Here is a 23,272-nt window from a genome sequence, read left to right on the forward strand (position 1 = left end):
TCCCAACATATCAAATCTTTAGCTATTTTTCTTTCACAGAGCTCAAAATCTACGATAAATATTGAGCCAATCTAGACTAAAAACTATTAACTTCCATTATTAAAAAAAACATAAAAACAACAGTCAGACATCTGTTGAGATCAAAAATGTAAAATCCCCCCCCCAAAAAATCTCAAAGTGCATTTGAATTCCCACCACCGATCTAAGCTTGAAGTGGAAGACTTTGTCTTTACTGCCTACACATGTAGTAAAGACAGTCGACCTATATGTGACAAATTAAAGGGGAAAAAATACGATAAAATGTATTAGACCACCATTTGCCACCAATTCGGTTTTGAGAATAGTTCAATCCCCTTAATTAAATTAATGAAGTAATTTAAAAGTGTTTACTAACTTATAAACCTTACATAATTAATCAAATCACATTAAACAAATAAACTTCTACAGGTCAAGCAGAATTGATGCACTTGGACCCAAAGGAATTGAGGTTTCTCACATGATATCATGTGCACATTGGAGTTGTCCCCCATACTACATTACCAGTTGCTAGGGAAGAAAATGTACTTCCTGACTGGTTGGCAGTGGTTCCTGGAGATTGTCGGATCTCACTGGGTAAAATTTATTACAAAAAGGTGCTGCACCAAAAACCTCCTAGTGTTTGTTTTATTTGCTGGAAGACTTCCACTGTTGCCTGTATTTAACCATGTTTTCTGCATATACATACTAACTGCTAACCCAGCAGTAGTAAGACTTGAAAAAAAAAAAAGTGCAATACAAACTGATTTTAATGAAAATTTACCACCTTTTGAAACATGTTTTCGGTCTGTGCCCCACTTGGTCAACTGGTCTGTAGAAAGCTTCCATCACTCTCCAGCAACCACTCACAACAACTCGGGTAATCCTCATTTTTGTGTCCTAACCAGTGATTGCCTGGTCTCTAGGCCTATGTGACTCGGGTTTTATTCACTTGATCCCACATTGTTATCATAATCGTGGGCGATTATGGCTCAAGATTTGGGAGTTCGCCTTGTAATTGGAAGGTTGCCGGTTCGAGCCCCGGCTTGGACAGTCTCGGTCGTTGTGTCGTTGGGCAAGACACTTCACCCGTTGCCTACTGGTGGTGGTCAGAGGGCCTGGTGGCGACAGTGTCTGGCAGCCTCGCGTCTGTCAGTGCGCCCCAGTGTGGCTGTGGCTACAATGTAGCTGCCATCACCAGTGTGTGAATGTGTGTGTGAATGGGTGGATGACTGCATGTGTAAAGCGCTTTGGGGTCCTTAGGGACTAGTAAAGCGTTATACAAATACAGGCCATTTACCATTTAATTGTCACATGTCCAAACTGATGAACAAATTAACGTCATATATTCTGCAAAACCTTAATTCATGTTCCATATATTAAATGCCTCAATGAGTGGATTTTTAACAGCGCTACAGTGTGGATTCAACATAAGTATCTCCAACCAAAATTCTGTATGCAGGAAAAAAAAAAAAGAATCTCTTGAGGATCTAAAATAGAGACTAGACAAAGCAGCTGGATTCAACAGCATCTTAATCAAACAATACAGGAGAAGTAGCAGGAGAGAAAAAACTGAGTCAGGGGAGGTGGTATGTGAAGTAGAGGGGAAACAGCAGAGGAATGAAAGACAAAGCTGTGAAAGCAGGGGTTGATCTGCCCTGCAATTTCTGAGTACTGAACTGGAAAGCAGGTGAGGTTGAACATTCAACCCACTTTCTTCCAACCCAGTTTATCTGTGAACTGTTGCCATAGCTATCGCTCCACCGCCTCCTGCACTTGGTAACCGTGGAGTTCACAGGGTTATCAGACACGGGTAGAGCAGTAAAATTAAATAATCCTGAGGTTTACTTTTTAAGTCAACCAATATGCTAACCAAGAAATGCCATGCATATGGATAGAGAGATGAAGAAATCTCGATGGTTTAGGGATGTAAAGACGAACACGATTTTCCTTGCTTATATACATCTCAATTATCACAAGCTTTTAAGGCTCGACTGACATGTTCCAGCCTTTCCTGGGAATTCAAACATCTTAAGTCACTTGACTCTAATAAGTCAAGCTAATAAACGACAACAATACAAGCGTAGTGCATACTACAAATTGGTGGAAAAGCCTGTTCTTACCATGAAAACTGCGACCAGTGTTCAACATTTGTTTTTAAAAACAGATAAATGCCATCACCATTTACAGTATTATTTGCTGACGTTATATGCGTAGATGTTTTGCAATTTTGCATAATATATTTCAACCCCGTGGCATATTAGTTACATTTCCTGCCTCCTTCCTTTGCTGCATCCACTGAGTCACTGTTCATCCAAGTAAACTGATTCTGAATGGTGCATTTTTGCCTCGCATGCTTCAACGCCTCAGCATATCCAGGGCGAGCCAGCTCTGCTCTGAGTCCTACTTGACAGAGATGTCCAGACCCCAGACAGCTTCAACAATGGAGCTAGTGTCTATGGTAGTAGACCATCTCTCGCTGGGCCTGAGCGACGGCCGGGTCGATGGGAGTTCAGGTCTGTAAACGGCAGCAGCGTCTGCTCGGTGCGCTTGCACTCTTAAACTCTTAAATCACAGCATAGGTAGATCTTCTTACTGTCCCTTTTCACACGAGAGAACAGTAGCCTCACAGAAAAGATATCTGTTCTAGAGATCAAATTTCTATTTAACATAAAAGGTAGCGACATATGAGGCAAATGTATGCAAAAAAGCACTGTGTAGATTTTACAACCTAATGTAGCCAGAAGCTAAACAACAAACAAGGACACGCAGAAGGCAAGTAATTGAGGTCTAATGGCCAATGGCCTATACCATTAAAAGACAATTTTACCAAACCCTGTAAAGACAATTTGTCTAAATCGTGCCCTTTTCTGTCCTAGATCAGGGCCACATGTTGTTGTGTATGCAAATAATTTCTTGTATCTGCTTTGAATCATGGACACTACATGCACTGGGTCACCTGAAACACTGAACTGTTTATCGAAGATAAATTTAGAGAACTGCCCGTTTTAGCGTCTAGTATTTGATTGTATATCTCAGCCTGTTAGCACTGGGGTAGGCTGAAATAACATTTAAAGCAGATTAAGGCAATGACTGTGGTCTCGGCAACCCTTCTCATCCCCTCTGTCCTCATTTTTCATTTCTTCCTTGCTGCTCTTTACTTAGCGCAGTCCTCACGCCATCCATCATGCTTCCATCCTCTTCTCCTTCTCTGCATTGTCCCCTCCCTCCCTCTGCTGGCATGCCTGGGGGAATTGATCAGGTCCTCATCGCTCAGCCCAGCTGTCACTCTCGCTCCTCGTTCTCTCCGATGTCAGACCATCGGGCTGGCGCGTGTCACCGTCTCCAGAGGAGCACTGGCTTCACGCCTGAGGTGACAAGCAGCTGCAGAGAGGGTGGAGCCAGACAGACCGAGCAACTTGACCTCGTGCTCACCTCTCATTAATGCTACTGGGCGATTGGTAGGCTGGCACGCTGCCTGTCACTCAAATTGCACAGGAGTGGCCTGAATAACCGATCGGTAGGCCAGCCAGGTGATACTAATTTGAACCTAAGTGCTGATTGATTAATTTTATATGACAATTCCATTTCAGAAATGAAGAGTTCAGCAAAACTTTGTAAAAAGCGTGCAGAGAAAAGGTTGTAGAACTGAGCATTTTTTGTCATCTCAGCGACTTTCCTAATTTGTGATCAAGAAAATCAATATCCCGTGCAAACTGCTGCCGCTTCACTCTCTATTACAAAGAGAATGAGACAATGTAAACAAGATCCCTTCAGGTATATAATTAATGCACCACAATGCCTGATAATACATAACACATCTATCAAGTTCTGCTGCGGTGCGATGACAGTAACCGAGTTAAATTCTACTCTGAACTATACATCAGTGTCAGTGCAGTGGGTTTCTATTCAGCAAAATGTGCAATAACGCCGGTTTTATGGGTTTGAGGCCACTCGTGAAAAATGAGCGCACTAATGTGATAGTTAGGTACTTTAAAAGGATTGGCTCAGGTTCTTGTACAAGATTCAGAGATTCATGTTCTCGGACCAAATCTGCAGAACGTGTAAAACTGCGAATTGGGTTAGGCACGCGTTCCGCTAGTCGATCAGTGAGCTAGTGACTTGTTACATAGTCAGTCATTCTGTGACAACCTGCGGGATAGAGTCTGGCTCCGTGCCATACCCCTGTCAGCAGTTTGGTAGGAGAATGAGGCAGAGGAGAAGGAGGACGAGGAGGGAGGGTTGTAGGTGAAGGAGGAGTGAAACGAGGAACAAGAGGAGGCAATGAACAGAGAAGTAAGAGGCTGTGGCAGGGATGACGGGCAGCTCACTAACAGCCTTTTTGCGTCTATTAGAGCTCTCATATAGGGATAAGAGAGAGACGGCGGGGTGAGGTGCTGGAGTTCTCTCTTGGACCTGTATCTGACTATTACGCAGACGCACACAAGCACACACATGCACAAAGAGACAACGACGTGAACAAGACAAACCAACCGCTGTTACTGTCGATAGCTCATAAAGCTTGACCTCAGAAAGCCCGTTGCCCGCTTTTGGCTTGCTGTGCTGGATACTTAGCAGAAGCTTAGAGGGACTTGTGAAGGCCCTGTAGCAGTGCCCCAGTAAACAACTGCGGAGGCCTCAGTCCCAGATCAACAACCGAACTCAATAACAAGCAACAAGCGTGCAGTGTGCCGGGGACCCATCTGGACATTGGCCGACTGAAAGCTGCACTTGTTTTTTATGCCATGAATTCCACCTTTGTTTTAAAGCCAATTTTGAATAATTACAAAAGCAAGGGATTTAATCAGGGACCAGCTGTCTGAAGCAATGTGCACGCGTGTGTTTGTGTACACCGATGAGGGCCCCGCATCAAAGTGAATCGGAATATCACAGAGGAGCAGCAATGGCAACATCTGAAGTTCCCTATTAATATGGCACACACTGGATCGCGCTACCACTTCCCGCCCACATGCATGCGCAGTCACAGGCACCCATGCACAGGCGCAGACTTTATGTGTGCATAGAAACATCGGCGGCATGCGGCGATAAGAGCAGAACCATCTGTCTCTCTATTACACATAGAGTGAATGTGCGAAAGACGCTGTGTGGTTAATGGGCTCGTACAATGTGCTATTGTCTTCCAAAATGACACAACAAAATCTGCTGAGGTGTGCGACAGACCATCCATCTGTCTGTCACAGGCAGCATCTGCAACACCCGTGATGAGCTTTGAAACTGAACACTGATCAGCTGATAAAACCCAACTCAAGCATTTTAACTTTAAGCCAGACGCAAGATGCCGATTTAGACAGATGCTGCTTAAAGTTCCATAAATTGTTAAGAAACAATCATTTCATTGCCACATTCATTCATTTGGAAAACTACTGATTGGGCCACCAGGAATCTAGACTGTGTGCTCATTGCTGGACAGGAGGAAGGAAGCATTGCACAACAGAACTTTTATCAACTCAAAAGTTTACGTAAGAGGCAAAGCAAGAGATGCAATACATCTGATCTCTAGATTTAGTAGTAACAAAACTCTGGGAATAGATCCATATTAATAAAAACTTTAAAAAAAAAAACCTACAAATACAGATCAAAATGACAAACTCTACCCTAGCTTTGCTTTGATACTACAGAACATCTTCAGAAAAGGAAAAAGAAGACGGTGGATAATAATTCAATCAAGAAAGACACAACCAGTACTCATGTGCAAGTAAAGGGACTTAAACTGAAAAGAAATATTAACGGTTAATTGTAGCATGCGAGTAAGTAAACATGCAGTTTACCTGAGCGATTCGGCCATGCGCCGCAGGTCCTCGTTCTGCTGCTTGAGTCGCTCCAACTTGGCCAAGATCTTGGAGAGCTCCCGGCTGGACCGCTCCGGATGCTCGCTGTCCCTCACCAAGTGACCACCAATGTAGAAGAGGAGTGTTCCCCAGGCCAAAAGCACCAGGGTAATCCAACGCCATGAACCCGCCCAGGGCCGCATGTTTCAGCAACGCGACCCAAAAATGCCTCTAGGTGTGCCTGTACACCCACCGACCCGCCGGCCTCCCAGCCGGATGCGCACACGCACTTTGTGCTCTGTCACCACAAATGCCACAGTGGCATTGACATCTCGGCAGGTATGGGAAATGACAGATGGGAAATGTGTCTGTTTATGACCAAGGAGTGTTTGGTAAAAATACAGTGGGTGCTTCTCCGCCAATAAACCAGCCTCTCCTCTGTGCTAAAGCATGATTGGCTAATATGCTCAAAAGTCTGAGTTTTCACAGCCTGATTGGTATCTTCTCTCCTCCACCCAGATCCCTGTTGACAAGGTCGTCCAACACCACCTTTCTGTGTCCTTCCACTCCCACAGGATATGTTTTATTCAAGTTGCATCCTGTAGAATAAAAGAAAGACACTGGACTTAGTTAAACTTGTTGCACAAAGTTTTGATTTGCAAATACATTCTGTGCTTAATAGGGAAACAGAAGCAAATTACAGCCACTGAATAGTTTGCCAAGTAGGTCAACTTGGCAGAAGTATTCCTGAAGAGGAGAAGCGGAGAGCAAAGCATCCAACAGAAGAGTGCAATACAGAAACAGTGTGGAACAGGTCAGACAAACAGACTGGCAGACAGACAGCCAAGATGCTGCTGACTAGTCCTGACATAACCCTGTCTCAGCAGCCTACAGGATTGATCAGTGTGACACTGCAATTTGCATATACGTAGCGATGTGCAATCCCTGAGCTATGCTGCACTGCTGTCGAGGCAGGACAGGGACGCACACATATTCCAGTCTGTCAACAGTCACTTCCTCAACATGCACGAAGTCGACACACAGAAGCCTCTATGCGAAGACATTTTTATTTCACGAACCGGACACAACCACTAATTCACCTACAACCGCCCTTCAAACACGCTCTTCCTCGATCTTAGTTAAAGCACAACTAAATCCGACATTTAACTATTTATTTTTGTGTGGAAGACTATTATTTTTTATTTTTTTGCGGAAGACTGACCATTCTTCTTCCCAAGTGTCCCCCTGCCATCCTGGTAGCCTTGGTGACAGAATACAACACTGCCAAGGTGATACAGTGAGTTAATAGGGCAGAGAAAAAAAAAAAAAAATCCCTGGATCATCACTTCCCTTCATTCTCAAAGCAGCGGGGGAGATTTTGATGGACGCGCGCCGGGTTTATGAAGCAACCTTCGCTGTCAACTCCTCAACAAAGCCCTGCCACGCAACAGAGACTAGTCCTGTGATGGGATGAAGACTGGCAGATACGCGTGCGTGTACAGTTCATCCAAGTGAATGTGTGTGTACGCTAACATCTCTGACTGTACTGAGTGTGCTGGAGTAATGCCAAGCATCTTAGTCTTTATGTGAGCGGAGCTGGTGGGATGGGGTTGATTGACAACGTCACGATGTCTCTGGTGTTTCTTGTTCTGAGCTTTTCAAGATAGAAGAAAACGTTCCTGCTGGAGTTCGCCTGGCAGCATGGAAGTAGGTTAAGAGTAACTAACCATGTATGCCATAGCAGCATAGCTGATATGTAGGCCACTAATGGTGCCATGTTGCAGTGCTATAGAAGCTGTTCATGCTTCAGTGGCGCAAACTGCCCAGAATGCAACAGCTGAGATCTCTGAAACAACGAGCTGCAAACAATTCATCTTCATTCCTCACCAAATGATGTGGGATTATTAAAATCTGAGCAGACATTCCTTCTTTGCCGGTGCTCCTTTTGTGACTAACCTGGGCTGACACAAGGGTGGCTCTCCTTTATGCATGCGGCACACAGATTTGCTGAGCTGTGTTTTATTATGGAAAATAAGAGGTGCGAGAGGATAGCACTCCACCAGCTAATGCACGACTGGGACTTTACTAAAAGCCAGGCTGCATAAACCCTTGTCACTGTGTTTGAGGGAATATAATGAGGTTCGTGTGCAGCAGACTAAAACTGATAAATGCGAAACTGCCGGATGAGACAGGCAACTGCTGCCAAATCGGATATGAGAAAATTCTGAGATAAAATTTCTAGCTATTGGTTCTACTTATACAAAAAAAAAAAAAAAAAAAAAAAAAGAGTTAAGCTGAGCTAGTAATATTTTAACCGGTATAATAAGAGAACTTTGGGGAAATTAACATAAGGAAATGGGCTTACTGGGACACCAACTAGTGAACTGGTATCAGTCAAGATAATGAAACGCTAAAAAAGGACAAAATACACATATACACACACAATAAATTAAAAAAAAAAGATTAAATTCATCTTCATGACAATCACTAACAGCACTTCAAAAAACAGCTGTATAAGCTATTCTGTGGCTCTGGATGAAGCCCTCTGAAGTCTGAGAGGTCACCAGTACTGGCTTGAGCCAGGCATCAAAAATATTTGACAGAGAAAGTGTGATATAAAGTGGAGACTTCACAGAAAAGGTTATTCATCAGCAGGGACTGGCAAATGAAGAGAATACCGCGTAGAATTATGGGGAACAGACCTATCCCTAAATCGTCACTCGTACTAGACAAACTAAGTCTGAAAACGTTATGCTGTGCAAGTCCTCTTTATCACTTTAAGCTACTTTCGGCTGCCCCCTTATTCAGAAGGGGGTTGTCACATGATTTGGTGGATTTCCACACTGGATGCCTTTCTTGATGCAGCTCCAAAAGGGATTTCTGTCTCCTCTTGGGATCAAATAGGGAATCTTGTCCTTGTTCTCTCATAGGATGACAGACAAGGAGCACCTTTGATGGGTCACCAGTCTACTGCACGGCCGTGTAGTGTACACGGTATATCATATATGAAAACCAAGCACAATAATCTTCTGCACTAATGACTAAAGTTAGTAATGGAAAGCCACAAAGTCAAGCTCAGCCACTTTACTGGCAGATCAGCCCATGGCTCATTTATTCTTCTTGGCAATCTCAGATATGCTGCATGATTTAACAGCTTGTCTCTCACTCCATATCTGCAAGCTGCTTTGCAACCCACCTCAGTGTGAGCTCCACTTTTTCGTGAGCTAATATCCATTCACTTATGGGCTAGATCTCAGTATGTCAATGAGGTTATTAAGCTCTCTAAATGCTGAAAGTGAGAAAAATCAGCCATGTCACTGAGAACACAAGGTGTCTAGATGTTAAATAACACAACCTTGGATCAACCACTTGCAGTTAGAGCTGGGCGATATGAGATTTTTTCATATCACGATATGTTTTTTTCATTTCAGGCGATAACGATATCTATCACGATATAAGCCAAATAACTATATTTGTAAGATTTAAATGTGCCGTTGCTCACAAGTAAAATGTGAAATAATCAGCAGCTTGTTTTTATTTAAATATTTATTTCCCATAATAAGTTCAACAGGGTAGATGTACTTAAGGAACATGAGACTTTTTCAGATAAATAAAGGCAAATATTGCAAACTACACAAAAGGCAGCCACTAAAGCGTTTAAGTTTCAAAATAGAACAAACAAAACAGACTAAATTGTCAATTCCACTTAGAAACAAAATATTAATTCTAAAAATAAATCTTAGTTTGTTTTACAGAAGAACAGACAAAACTGACTAACTTTTGTCAATATCAAATAAACTGAGAACTAAAAGGAAATTCTCAATCTCTCCTTGTTGTATAGCTGAGCTTTTCAAACAGTTTTAACAGTTACTTTAGTCTGACAAAAGCCGAATGACGAATTAGCGCTTCCAGTCAGAGACTGAGGCTACGTCCACACGTACACGGGTATTTTTGAAAACTGAGATTTTCTGTTTTCGTTTTAAAAAAATAATCCCGTCCACACATAAAGGCAGAAATGAAGGAAAACGCTGCTATGAACATGCCAAAGCAGCAGGTGGCGCTAGATTCCTAACCGTGCAGAAATGTTGGCCAATCAGAAGTCTAGAAGCCTCGGTGGGAAAAAGTAAACAAAGCTGGGGCATAGAAGCAGAACCGAGTCGTATTTGTGGAGGGACAGTAACTGTGTGTATATGTAAGCATTTAAACACTGCAGAGAGTAGAATTAACAGTAACAGTATTGTAGAAATTCATTTCACCGAAACAATAACGTGGCGCACAGTGTGACGCATGCACCAGTTTATTGTATTTCCAGACTTGCTTTCGGCACAATTTACAGTGCACGCTACTCTGTTTTTTGTCAGACTTGAAATAGCCGAAATACCTTCACACTACGGAACTTCTATGGCTCTTCCGTTCGACAATCTCTCATTGGAACCATCATCTGTTTTCTCTTCGGTCACGCTCGGTTGATTTTTCTAGTCGGCACACTCATTTCCTCCATTATGCGCTGGCTCCATTACCCGCTGGCTGCTTCCCAAACAAACACACGTGCGGCTTGGCACTTGTGCTGTATGTAACAAGTCACGCGACGTGACGCTGCGGCTGTGATTGGTTCGGCTCTGCGCTACTTAATTTGGATCGGCTGACCTTCCTTTTTTTTTTTTTTTTTTTTTTTTTTTTTGAGGACAAGAGCGGTGAGGTCTATCGCGATAGCTTAATTTCTCTATCGAGTCAAAGTTATATCGCGATACATATCGTTATCGTTCTATCGCCCAGCTCTACTTGCAGTTAAACCAAAAAAACAAAACAAACAACATAAAATAGAAATACTCATTAAGAGGTTGAAAACCTAAAGGATTATTGGTTAATTCTATCTCCTTATATTAAATCCATCTTTACTAACTGCACATTATGACAATTATCAAATCCTGTCAATGTCTCCATAAAATGAATGAGGAAGGTTTAACAAATCCTTTTCATTGTGCCTTACAGCTTAGCCTTGGCTGTGATGAAATGTCAAAGGAAAAGAGAATCACATACAATGACTCTTCTAATTAAATGAATGAGGAGACATCTATTCAATATGCAGAATGTGGCCTGATTAAAGAGAAAATGTTTTCTACTATGATACTTTTGATATAATTTATTCCACTGATGAAGATCTGTCAGTGAAATATGTTACTAGAAATATAGCTGATTCGAGCCAAGCACTGAAGATTTTTGCATTTTTGCAAACCTCTCACATCTGCCCTTGAGTCAAATGGGGGGTACATAAATAATGGAAATTATAATAGTCAGTTAAATAAATGAAAGTTCCCCACTGTGGCACAATCATTTTTAAGCTGGACTGGTTGACAGACATGCTGACAATGAGATTTTAGAGAAGTTGGCCATTTCGTGCCTCTTCTTTGTTCCGCTTCCTTCCCCCAAACCCCTCCTCCTTATCCCACCAAGTACAGTAGAACCCCCCCCCCCCCCCGAGTTGTCAGGTTTTAGCAACTACAGACAAAATGATATACGTGACTGCTTCGGCCTGAATGTGAAGTCCTACAATTTTATGAGTGGAAGGAATAAGTGCTGCTCATAAACAGAACCTTGGTCTGCGCCACCTACACGCTCCAAATCTTCCTTGTGACCTTGGGTTTCAAACATCATCATTCTCTCACTATGCCCTTCACGGTCAAGGCTGGTGTGGTACATGTGGCACTGCAGGGTGGACTGTCAGACCTGTCACAAAATGTCACTGTGCTGTGGCAACATAAAGAAGCCCGAGGGGTCAGCAGAGTTGACCCGTTTTCACTCCTGCTGGTGATTCTTCCGAGTGACTAAGGCTGCAGCAGAGGTTATCTCTTATCAACGGCCTCCGGTCTCCAGACAATAAGCGCCGGGATGAGGTCCACTACTGAATTATGCATGCGGCTCTGCTAAGGACGGCTTCTATTACGCCAACACAACCACTCTACTTCGAGAAGAGAGTCACCTATACGGCTATAGATAGTAACTTATCGTTTTGTTGGCGGAGGAGATGCATTGGTGTGTGTTGCTAGGGCAACCCTGAGGAGGACATATAGCAGATTGTGTTTGTGCCGTGGTTTATAGCGCGGTGGCAGGGAGATATGATGCATGTGTCTAGAAAACAGACAGGTAGAAGAGGATAAGGAACAAATGCAGAGCAGCAGTGAAAGAATGCCGATGGGGGGAAAAAATGAAAGTGGAAAAGCCATTTACACATTCATAGCTCTGATGCAGAAATATCTCTTTGACAGATGAATCTAAATGTGACCTATGATTGAAAAGAAGATGTATTTTCTGCTGATACTGTCAACGTATTCAACAGAACTGTGAATTTTCCATCCCAGCATATCGCCGGTTGGAGACACGCGATTCTCCATATCAGCTTAGGAGCACAAAGCAGGGGGCATTCTTGCTGGTGTTTGGACGGCACAGATGTAGCAGCACTGGCGTCAATTTTTAACCATTATTTATCCTCCAGCAAGTGAACAAGCTGTTGTTGGAGAAGCAGCCTTTTAAAAAATAAATAAAGAAAAGCACAAAGCTGCACTGGTTTCTTATGGTTTCCTTCCAAACGCTGTAGAGCAGCCTTTCTGATTATTTTGTCAGCTGGTGTTGAGGTGTAGTCCAGCGACCTTTGATTCCTTAGGCTTCCTGTTTACATGGGAAGGACGATATATGTAGTGAAGTCGTAGGGTTGACACATTTTAAGTATTGTATAAATACATCAAATGTAAAATGAGTAAAAGAATCAGGGAATGGTATTTATCAGACTACCATTAATGTCTGCTAATATCACAGTGCCAAACAATGACATTTATCTTTGGCTGGTGCTTATCCAGGAATTATTCAGTGTGCTCACAACCCTGCTCTGTCATTAGAACAGACTGTGTCCCTTGTTCTTCATTCTCAAAGTGGGAGATAAAACCCTTGGTGTCTCAATGTCAGACTTGAGAGAGTAACAAGAGCTTCACCCACCATTCCATTCAACATGCAAACTTATTTAAAAGGAACTCTAACTACCATCCAAACTGTTATTTAAAAAACATTATCGGGCCAGAATTTTAAAAACTGGTGCCTTCCTACTTAAAAAAGGATCCAAAATGAAACAGCAACAGTTGAAATAGCATGGTTCAGGATTATGAATAACATACAATCCAGTCGTTAAGTCTGACGTCACTAGCCGCGTCTGGGCCTAAACTCCGCTGCAGGTCCATATATCAAACGATCACTATGGCATTACTGAGAGTTGAAAAACTGTCTAAAGTCTTTCATCTTTAATAAAATGATCAGCGTTCTGCTCTACCAGGTGTAACAATTGAGTTTAACATCCAGGCATCCATGAAAACGGAATTTATGACATTTAACGGAGTTAGAAGTTAGCAGGGAGTTAGCTCGCTAGCTTCTATCTAAATACAATATAGCGTGTCCTGACTGCGGGGTTTTGGAAACAAATTAAAAGGTACAGCTCTGTTATCACTTCCAGCATAAATGAAGACAGAAAACTAAACAGCAGTGACGTTTGTAGGGTTACTGAAGTTTGGCTAGCTGGTATATAATGATGTGCTACGTGACCGCTAGCGACACAGCTATGTTAGCATAATATAAACAAGCTAACATTTTTTCCACTCGATAAAAGTTAACGTGAGTGTTCTTGGTGGTCAGGAACAAATGTAATCGCATGGCAGGATGCTGTAAAAGGACCAAACTTCAGCCAGGAGAACAACTGAGATAATCCATCCACAATACGAGGTTAGTCATTTATATACTGCTGCATGGGCTGGGCTGTAGTTACATCCTAACGTTTTAAAAACTGAGCTTAAATAAATGATTAGCGGTAATAAAAGCCGAGGGAGGTCAACAGTGATCACTGACTGTTTTAGGAGCTTTTTGAGATTAAATAGAAGAAAAACATTAAACATGTTAACAACACAAAAGCCATATTAAACGCAGACTACTTTAGACCCAGAAGTAGGATTCGTCACGTGATCACTTAACGACTGGATAGAGTATCCTAACCTGAAATGTTTGTCCTCCTGTTTTCAGCCATTTGCAACTAAATATTGAGATTGAATTTTGAGTGTGACTTTTTTTCCCCCCGCCAGTATGAATATCAGCAAATGTATGAGTCATTTAACGCCATAGTGCTCCCACTCGTTTCTCTGCTGGCTCAGAGCCAGGATACGGAGACACCCTTAGCTTTTTGGGGTGCCCCTTGTGTTTCATATGCATGCGTGTGACTCTGAGTGGGTGTGTGGGAGTCGCACGGCTTAGTACAGCCGACTGCACACGCAGACACACACCTCCACACAGAGGAGAGCGGTGAATATTTCATGAGCTGCTGTTTACTTTACAACATTTCTAAGCAGAATGTGCAGGAGTCCATTAACTTAAGCTAAAAGGCTTGGCGTGGGGAAAGAGGAGAATAACGGCTAGATGGTGAACTGGCAAGATGAAAGGGCATGATGTGCAAATGAATGTAATGCATTTTATATACATGAAAAGCCCATAGCTAATGCATTATACACTGAGATCATTTCAACACAGAGTTTAATTTCTGCAGTTGCATGCAGGAAACACAGTAGCTTTAAAAAAGAAAAAGAAAAAAAAAGGGGGGGGGGGGGGTGCTGGCAGCAAACCAATGCATTTATGCACGTAGATCTGGTCAAGAAAACCTGCTTAAGTTCAAACAAAGTATTGGAATGGGAAGAAAGGTGATTTATATGATTTTCAGCGTGGCAGACAGGTGGTCTGAGTATTTCAAAAATTTTTTTTGCTCTATAGAAATAGAAAATGGTTAGAAAACGACATGATATCCAATGAGTGGCAGTTCTCTGGATGATGTCAGTAGTCAGGAAATGGCCACGATTTTTCTAATTGATACAAAGGTGACAGTAACTCATACAGCCACTTATTACAACAAAAAGCTAAAAGCACAACGATAAAATAAAGTCTTCGCAGGAATAATCTATGGTGGACCTGAAGTCATAAAACATTGCGCAAGTAAAGCCGTAATGGATGAGATATACAAGTGCGGCTCTTGCTGCACCACTTATTACAACAATGGTGTGGAGAAGATCATTTCTGAATTTGAACCCCGAAACAGATGGGCTCCAACAGCAGAAGACCACACCACCCAGTGTGGTACTCCTTTCAGTTACGAATTGGAAACTGACGGGTCCCACTAACAACAGAAAATTGCAAAAACAAAAAAACCCAAAAAACATTGTGCGGTCTGATAAATCTTGATATCTACTGTGAAGTTCAGGCCAAAAATTGGTGTAAAAACATGAAAACATTGCCCCGTCTGCCTTGTATCAACAGTTCAGGTGATGGTGTATTGGTGTCCTTGGCACACTTTGGACCCTCTGGTACCAACTGAGCATTGTTTACACACCGCAGCCTATCTGAATATTGTTGTTGACAATGCCTATCCCCTTATGACCACAGTGTACCCATCTTGCGATGACTGCTTTAAGCAAGACGGCACACCATGTCACAAAGCTCGGATCATCTAAAAGTGGTTTCCTGAACATGACAGTGTGTTCCCTGTACTCAAATGGCATCCACAGTCACCAGATCTCCGTGCAAACGTGCACTTTAGGTATGTGGTGGGACAGATGATTTGTATCATGGATATGAAGCCAACAAATCTAAGGCAACTATGTGATGCTATCACGGGAATATGTATCAAAATCTCTGAGGAATGTTTCCAACAGCTTGTTGAATCTGTGCCATGAAGAATTAATGCAGTTCTGAAGGCAAATAGGGGGATCCAACCCAGTATCACCAAGGTGGACTGAATAAAGCAGCTGGTAAGTGTGCTTGGGAGATTATCAAGATATACTGAAATATCTGAACAAGAAGTATTTCATATAATTTAATATTTTAGTTTTATAAAATTTTATAATACAATATAACATCTACTATCCAGCCACCTATCATATGACAGGTTTGATTTATGATCTCTGATGTCTTAGAGATAACAGTACAGTAACATCATAGAACCAAGGGTCACCAAATACAATGACTCCATACAAAATCTGGGTGAAAAAAAGAAAATAAAAAATTGTCTTCTGCCATTTACCACTCTCCAGTTTGTTATTTTGCTGGCCAAGATGCTGATTATCAAGGCTTAAATTCAAACTGGGCATAGCAAGCAACTGCGCTACAGGGTGGATATTATTTACTTTATTGTTGCCAAGTATTTTTGCTGGAACATATGTTAATGTCTAGTTTGAGGAGCTTTATACTTTTAGTTTATAGTGACGCATAGTGTATCATCTTCTTAAACAGGTCTCACGGGAGCAAAGATTCGGTCTAAACTTTGTGAACACAAAGCAAATAACAAGCATTACTAAAACCAGACCAACTTAATTTGTTTAATCAAAAAGGCTGAAAGCACAAAGACGAAATAATAAAGTCTTCACAGGAATAATGTATGGTGGACCTGAAGCCATAAAACATTGCCTAAGTGGCTGAGATATATAAGTACAGCTCTTGCTACACCTGTTGGTGATTATAGTTCCCCACTGCCAGCATCCAAAAAACACCACCTCACCGTTAAACTCATTCATTACAGTTACAGCATGCTAATAGCATAGAATGGAAACCCTAATGGTTGATGCGTATGCGTAAAAACATTCTAGTTTTTTTACATTTCCAGGTTACTGGAAAGAGCCCAATTCTTGAGAGTGTTGTAAATGTGACTGCATACATTCACACTTGAGCCACATTGACAGTAATTTGCAAATTTGTATGGGATATTAGGTCCAGGGTGCTTATTCAGGCAGTTGACTCCAAGTCTAAACTACTAAGTCCACGGGTTTAAAACAGGTTTTTACAAACCAAACCAAACCATATATCCTTTAGATATAAACACTATATGACACAAAACCAACATGGAACACAGCATATGTCTGAAAGGGGCTTTGATGATAACTTGGAGGCAGCAAGACCACTTCTGGCAGCCCACTTCATTGCAAGTTTGGGATTAAATCTCAGAGAAGTGGCTAAATGTCTCAGAGAAGTTCTAGCCACACAACCACTGAGCCCACTGCAGCTTGGCATTCAGTATCAGAGCTCAGCACACAGCCTCTCCTTCAAGGTTATCTCTATGGAGAATTCGCTGACAGCAGGATACACGAGCACACGCATTCACACATGCACAGGTGCTCACATAGTGACAAAAGATAGGTACCCACAAACATGACTTCTCAAACACCCACACCCCATGCCCTCATGGGGTGTGGGTGGGCTAAGGCTTGTTTATGCCAGAGGTTTATACAAACAGGCTTTTAATTGGGACACAGGGACATATGATTAGCCGTAAAAATCCACCAATCAGTCCTGTGTTTTATGACGTTTTATGCCCAAATGAAACTGGGCGGGTGCTCTGCCTGCCAACCCAATCTGTCTCCTGACGACTGAAGGTGGATCTCGGGGTCCAGACGTGGTCAAAGACATGATTGTAAATTCAACATTTCAGTGAGGGTGATGAACTGGCTTTGCAGCATTGCATTTGTGAATATGTCTGAGAGAAGGCGGGGATAGAGCAAGTATCAATGCCACTCATGCAGCTATATACATCATGGTTGGTGCATAAAGGGCATTAAGTTTCAGTGTGTGTGTTTATTAGGGGAAACTACAAATGGATTGTTTACTTTATGAATACCACAATTAAGTGGTTTGCATAATGACCATCATTATTTATGAGCAGCAAAAAAAGCACAAGCTCAAGGTCTGTGCTTTACCTCCACCATGATCTATACTGCTGCCGGTACCCACACACACAGCTACTGTCCGTTCTAGTTTCTGTTACTCATAATGAGTCCCAATGACGGCTGACCTTTCACAGCCTGGGGTGCCGGGGACGAGCTAAAGTGATGGGGGCAGTGAGGGAGGGTGGCTGAGCCTGCAGTGACCCCATATAGAGGGTGCCAACCTTCATTCGGTCACTTCAAAGTGGTCTAATGAGTGGCAGAATACACAGGAGAAAGGCGAGTGGAGGGGGGAAAAAAAAACAAAAAACTGGGGATAATAGAAGAAAATCTTTGGCCAGAGAGGAAAGGTGAGAAGGAGGAATAAAGAGGACACAGAGAGCGACAGTGAGTGCATAGCTGCAGTTACACTGTCCTCAACTGCCTGATTTTTATCATCGGAATATGCAGCGATGCATAATATGATATGTCCGTATCTACCAGATATGGATTTTTTCCCAGAATACAATCATGCCTTTGGAATGAGACAGGGTGGACAGGCTCGCACTCTGGGCCATTTCTTATAACTTGCCATCAAGTCACAATTAAATTGATAGTTGAAAAAAAGGTGTTTTAAAAGTGCTCTAAAAGGAGGACTTCAGTTATACACTCTTAACAGTCTTTCTGATCTGCTACCAGAAGAAAAAAAGAAAAGAAAGACAAAATCATGATGAAATGACCTTATGTGTGACCAGCCCACGTAACAAGACCTGGAAGAAAGTAAAGGGAGAAAATAAGAAATGTCACTGCAGCGAGAACAGACAGAGGAAGAAGGTGTTTGAGGTTGGAAATCAGTGGTTAAGGGACACCAGCCACAGGGGGGAGAGGGAGAGAAAAATTGTTCTGGTCTTCTATTGCAATCTTCCAATAAAAACCTAGATTGACGAGAACAGGGTCCTCGGCGGTCTCTTGTGCGATAAGTTACATTTTCAACACAATAAGCAGCGCGCCCAACCGCTGCACATTTCCTACCTCACTCATCCTCTGCAACAGAATTTACAGTCAGTGGTTAACTCCCATTATATATATGGCTCAGGGCAAATGTGGTTCCCCCTTCCACAAGCCAAAGTGCCCTTTTCTGAAGCCAAGGCTTGAATGATAAAGCAAGAAAACGAAGAGCTTTGGCTAAAAAAAATAAAAAATAAATTTAAAAAAAGACAGCGAGATCTAGGCAACAACAGATGAGGAATACTGAGAATAAAGAAGAGGGAAAGTAAACAGCACAAGAATGCCCAGACAGCAAGAACACCAAGATTTAAAGGAAAAAAAATAGTTGTATTGAAAGACAAAGAGGGAAAATAAAAATGAGTGTGGTACGAAAAGAGGAATCCATGGAGGTGGTAATCAGAAGAAAGATGGCGGTGGTAGACTCAAGACAGAGGGAGAGATGAAAAATGTTCCCCGAGGGGCCCGAGTCCTGACTAATACAGAGAAGAAGTTCTATAAACAGCAGTAACACATAGCTCCCACAGATTCATCGCTCTCCGCTACATTACCTCCATCCTCTCGTCTTCACCTCTTAGCTACTTTGCTCTTTGACCTTAAATCCTCTACAATGCAAAAAAGACATATCACCAGTAACATGTGACATGTTTATATAGCAAAGTTTACCTTTTAAATTCAGGCATTTAGCCTAGAAAAAAAAAAGAAGAACTTTATAGCTTATTATAGTCTCCTGTCTTCCCTTTAAAACAAAAGACTTTATTATGAAGTCTGGACTGGAATCCACTTTAAATAGTCCTGCATTAGAGATTTATGGATTTTAATAAAGGATGGGTCACGCAACTATTTCTCGTCTTAAAATATTCTTCTTTCTGTTGTTTTTACCAGTGCCTGGTGGTACAACTGCCAGAAGGTGGCAACAATGTAAATAGATGATACCAACCACTTTCAAATAAAAAAAATATATACAGACCCCCAAAAATAACGAGGTGGTTCTATAAATTGGTGTCCTGGGTGTTCTGTGTGAAGTTAGGTTAATTAGGAAATTAGGTGCTAACCACCTTGATCCAGGACACACTCTCGATTCTAAAGTTCTGTTTCTGAGTTTAAAAAAGTTCGAATTATTTCTGATACGTTGCTAAACACCATGCTATTAAAGAAGAAAAACAAAACAAAACAAAAAGCACTGAACATGAACAGGTCTCTCTGCTTGCGGGTGTGTTTGTGTGGAAGGGACAGGATTGAAACGCCCTTCCCTAAATTTATTACACCGTATCTGTCAGATATTCAAACTGAATAGTCAGGACTTCACCCTCCGTGTTCGCTTTCCGAGTTTCTCACAGCTTCGATGGTTGCCTGCTGCTCTCCAAAGACACGCATGTGAGATGAAATGAAAATTCAAATTTGCCAACAACTGCATGAATCGGCCTGTCTGGATCGGCCCTGTGATGGACTGGAAGCCAGCATGAATAAATGCTAAAGCAGACTCCAAAATTAATAATTGACAAGCTGAGATTGGGTGTTTTTGTGACTTACCCCTGCCTGACTGCTTCTTTGCAGGTGTGCTACTGTCCCCCTTTCAACTGCCCGCTTCACTCCCTTTTGCTTTATTCTGTTCGCTGGTTTCCTTTTAACTCCATTTCCTCTTCCTCATCTTTACAGATTTTTGTTAGAGCTTGACATTTAAACCCAAACCAAGCGGGACCTGCCTGGAGCAGACTTGGGTAAGCTTACACTGAGTTTTCCCATTTAATTGCTTGGCTTTGGGTGAGGGTTGTTTGAAAATGTTAAAGTACTCTTACCCTCTTTTAATGACGAGAAAATACTTAGCAGTGTTTGGATTGAGAGGTTTTGGATATTAACGAGTTCGGCTGTTGATTAGGCAGGAATTTGTAGAATCTGTGACACGCGGAGAACAATTTTTTAAGTGAATATCTGATTTTTGCACGTTGCAGCCTATGTTTAACATCACTCTGTCCTTCTGCTTCCATGTTTTTTTTAAGCTTCTTGCCTTTTTTGTGTCCTTTCACCGCAGTGGCACGCATGTGTCACCACACAAGCCATATTGACAGAGCTCCTCGTCTCCGTCAGGTTGCGTTTTCTGCTTCGGGTCCGTACTCGTTCGTCCGCCTCACTTCTCCTCTGTCTCTTCCACTCGGGCTCTACGTCTGGCACTGTGTTTGTCTGCTTTGCCCATCAGCTTCCGCTCGGATGCTCCTTCTACTTGATGTGAGTTGTTTGTAGGTCTTTTGTACTTAAATGTATAGACTGTGTAACAGTTTCCATGTGTGGACCATAAGTGGAAGGTCTGTGCGATTTATAGGTAGCACGGCTGGCATGATTTCCTTCGCTTGGTTCGACAGGAGTTTATTCTGGTATTGTAGTAAAACAATCCTATCATCACACAGAAGTGTTTCTGCTTTAGTGGAGACACTAATCACATTCACTACATTCAGCCTTGACTTGCCTGAATTGGTTGTTAGTGTAATGAAACTGACAATTACAGGCTACAGAGCAAACATTCCCTCTGTGGTCTTTCATAACCAGAGGCCTTTTCAGTGTATTTATTCATGCTTGGCCCTAAATGGTTCAACTCTACGTTCCTCCAGAGGACAATAAAAAAAAGTTACATGAGTCCATTTGAAAAAAAAAGAAAAAAAAAAAGCAGCTCTAGGGAATGCTGTTTGCTAAATACTAAAAGGAAACACTGGCATGCAGTCTACCTTGACCCATATTAACAAGTCCTGAGAAAACAGTCACTACTTTTCTCCTCTCTACTAAGCAGAACCTGTTGCTCAGATTACATTAACAGCAGGTGAAAACAACTCGACGTGCCAAGCAGTGCTAACGCTGCACTGTTCAACTCAACTCTTACTACCGTCTCTTCCACAGGAAAATAAAGAAATTAATGAATGCGTTCCTGCAAAAACCGAAGTATGCGTTTTCTATCCAGGGAAGGCACCACTGAGACCTTATTAGTACTCCGTAAAGCCAGAGCAGGAGTTTACACAACGTGACTTTGTAAAATCTGGAAGTGAAGGGAGAGACTAAACAGTTCTTCCACTGCTGGCGGAACACTGTGATCCAACTGGGAGCAGCTGCATCCCTTGTTTCAATAACACGGCAACAACATACCGCACCCTTTACAGTTGCGAGGATCAGTCGGGGAGAACCCGCAGGGAAAATGTCACGTTCTCCTTGGTGACGTTCTGGGATTCTACAAGACGGCCATGTTGCACATCAGACATGATGGCAACATTACACAGAATATGTAATCTTTCCTGCGCATCGAGTCAGCTGTCTTAAACATCAATGCTGAATCGAGTCTAGACAACAGGAAAGTCCATCAATCGTCCTCTGGGGAGGATAATATTTTGTTGCTTATTTAGTTCCCTTGGGGAATGATTGAGCTTTTACCCCACTACTTGCTTGCAGCGCCTATTTCCTGAGTGTGTAACAAGCTACTGTGCACAGCTGTCATGTGTCTAGGCAAAGCAGTGTGACTGACAGTCATTGTTCAAGACTGAATATGCATTTCTCCCTCCAGGACTGACGCATGCCAAATGAAGGACATTCCCCTGATTGATGACATCTATTTATAACAGAGCTCTCCCGTTTTGCTCTTGTACAGGCTTTCTCTACATTTCTCCCCGTCTGCCATGCTGACCTCTGACAGGCCCAGAGCTAGATTCCACCAGTGGGTAAACAGAAGGAGATGCACTTAAATGCCAAATCAAGAGTTATTGGAAATCTCTTATAGTTCACCCAAGTTTTCATTAGAGTGGGGGGGAGGGAAAAAATTCTGTTTTGCTGCAGAAATTATGCATAGGTAGGGAGGAGTAGGAGGGAAAGGGGGAGGTGGGGGTACTCCCAAGCACCGAGGTTAGATCACAAACACAATCAATAATGCACTGCCTATTGTGTTTCAGCACTGCAGTCAGCTCAGCTCAGTTCCATTCAAGTGAATCCACGGTGCAGGACTGGCCGAGCCCGTGCTAAGTCAACAGTTCACATGAAAGATGGGTCTTCCCGAAGGCACTGACAGAAAACAGCAAGGAAGGGAGAGAAAGGGATGATGGCCTGAGCAGATGAGAGGGAACAAAGGCGGTCTTGGCAGGAAAACGAGGCACTGCACGGTTGCCACTGCTGCAGATGTTGTTTGTGAGTCTTTACACAATGTTGCATTCGATCTGCAGTTCACATAAAGAGATGGAGACGAAGCTGAGGCACATACTGGTGAAATGCCATCTTCTGTGGTAAAACGCATCTTGCTGGTGTACGTCTTTAAGATCTCCTGCCCCGGCTTTTCACTACTTCCCCGCCGCAAACTATCGACGCCGAGCATCAAAATCCTTCCTAAACAGCTAATCCACCCCTCAGGCAGCATCAGCGGTTTCATCTTCAGCTCTGCGAACCAAAATACTGGTAATCGAATTGAATTTAAATCCTTCAGCTTCTGTCCCTCATTGTTAATAGGTCCTTGGAGTGCATTAAAATATATATTGTCTCCACATATTTATTGCTACATGACATACATGTGGATTATTCACATTGATTTTCCGGGTAACCTTCAGCGGCCATGGTGACAAACAGTCTTTTCCGTGTTACTGCCACTATATTGCCTTGTAATCCAGATGACTCGCCCTCTGGATTATTGATCCGGTCTTACGTGATATCCATCTTCGACGGCACGCTGCGATGCGACTGCGTATAGATCATTTATAAATAAAAATGTGGAAACTGCTACATGTAAGA

At 42.5% G+C, this 23,272-nt stretch overlaps 1 protein-coding gene and 1 long non-coding RNA gene across 2 annotated transcripts in view; both read right to left on the reverse strand.

Annotated features, from left to right (window-relative positions):
* The window catches only part of fut8b (fucosyltransferase 8b (alpha (1,6) fucosyltransferase)), a 97,629-nt gene that overhangs the window by 41,411 nt on the left and 32,946 nt on the right, over window positions 1–23,272 (reverse strand). The window contains exon 2 of the mRNA XM_026193886.2: window positions 5,805–6,403. Within this exon, the coding sequence (XP_026049671.1) occupies window positions 5,805–6,007 (203 nt within the window). The 5' untranslated portion in view covers window positions 6,008–6,403. The remainder of the gene's footprint in view (window positions 1–5,804; window positions 6,404–23,272) is intronic.
* Window positions 6,997–11,218, reverse strand: LOC145420600 (uncharacterized). Its single transcript, XR_013901927.1, has 2 exons — window positions 10,599–11,218; window positions 6,997–9,185 (listed from the first exon to the last, which is right to left on the reverse strand). It is a non-coding gene; the product is annotated as an uncharacterized LOC145420600 (long non-coding RNA).

The sequence above is a fragment of the Astatotilapia calliptera genome, chromosome 15 (assembly GCF_964374335.1).
Source record: "Astatotilapia calliptera chromosome 15, fAstCal68.1, whole genome shotgun sequence".
In the NCBI taxonomy this organism is placed as follows: Eukaryota; Metazoa; Chordata; class Actinopteri; order Cichliformes; family Cichlidae; genus Astatotilapia; species Astatotilapia calliptera.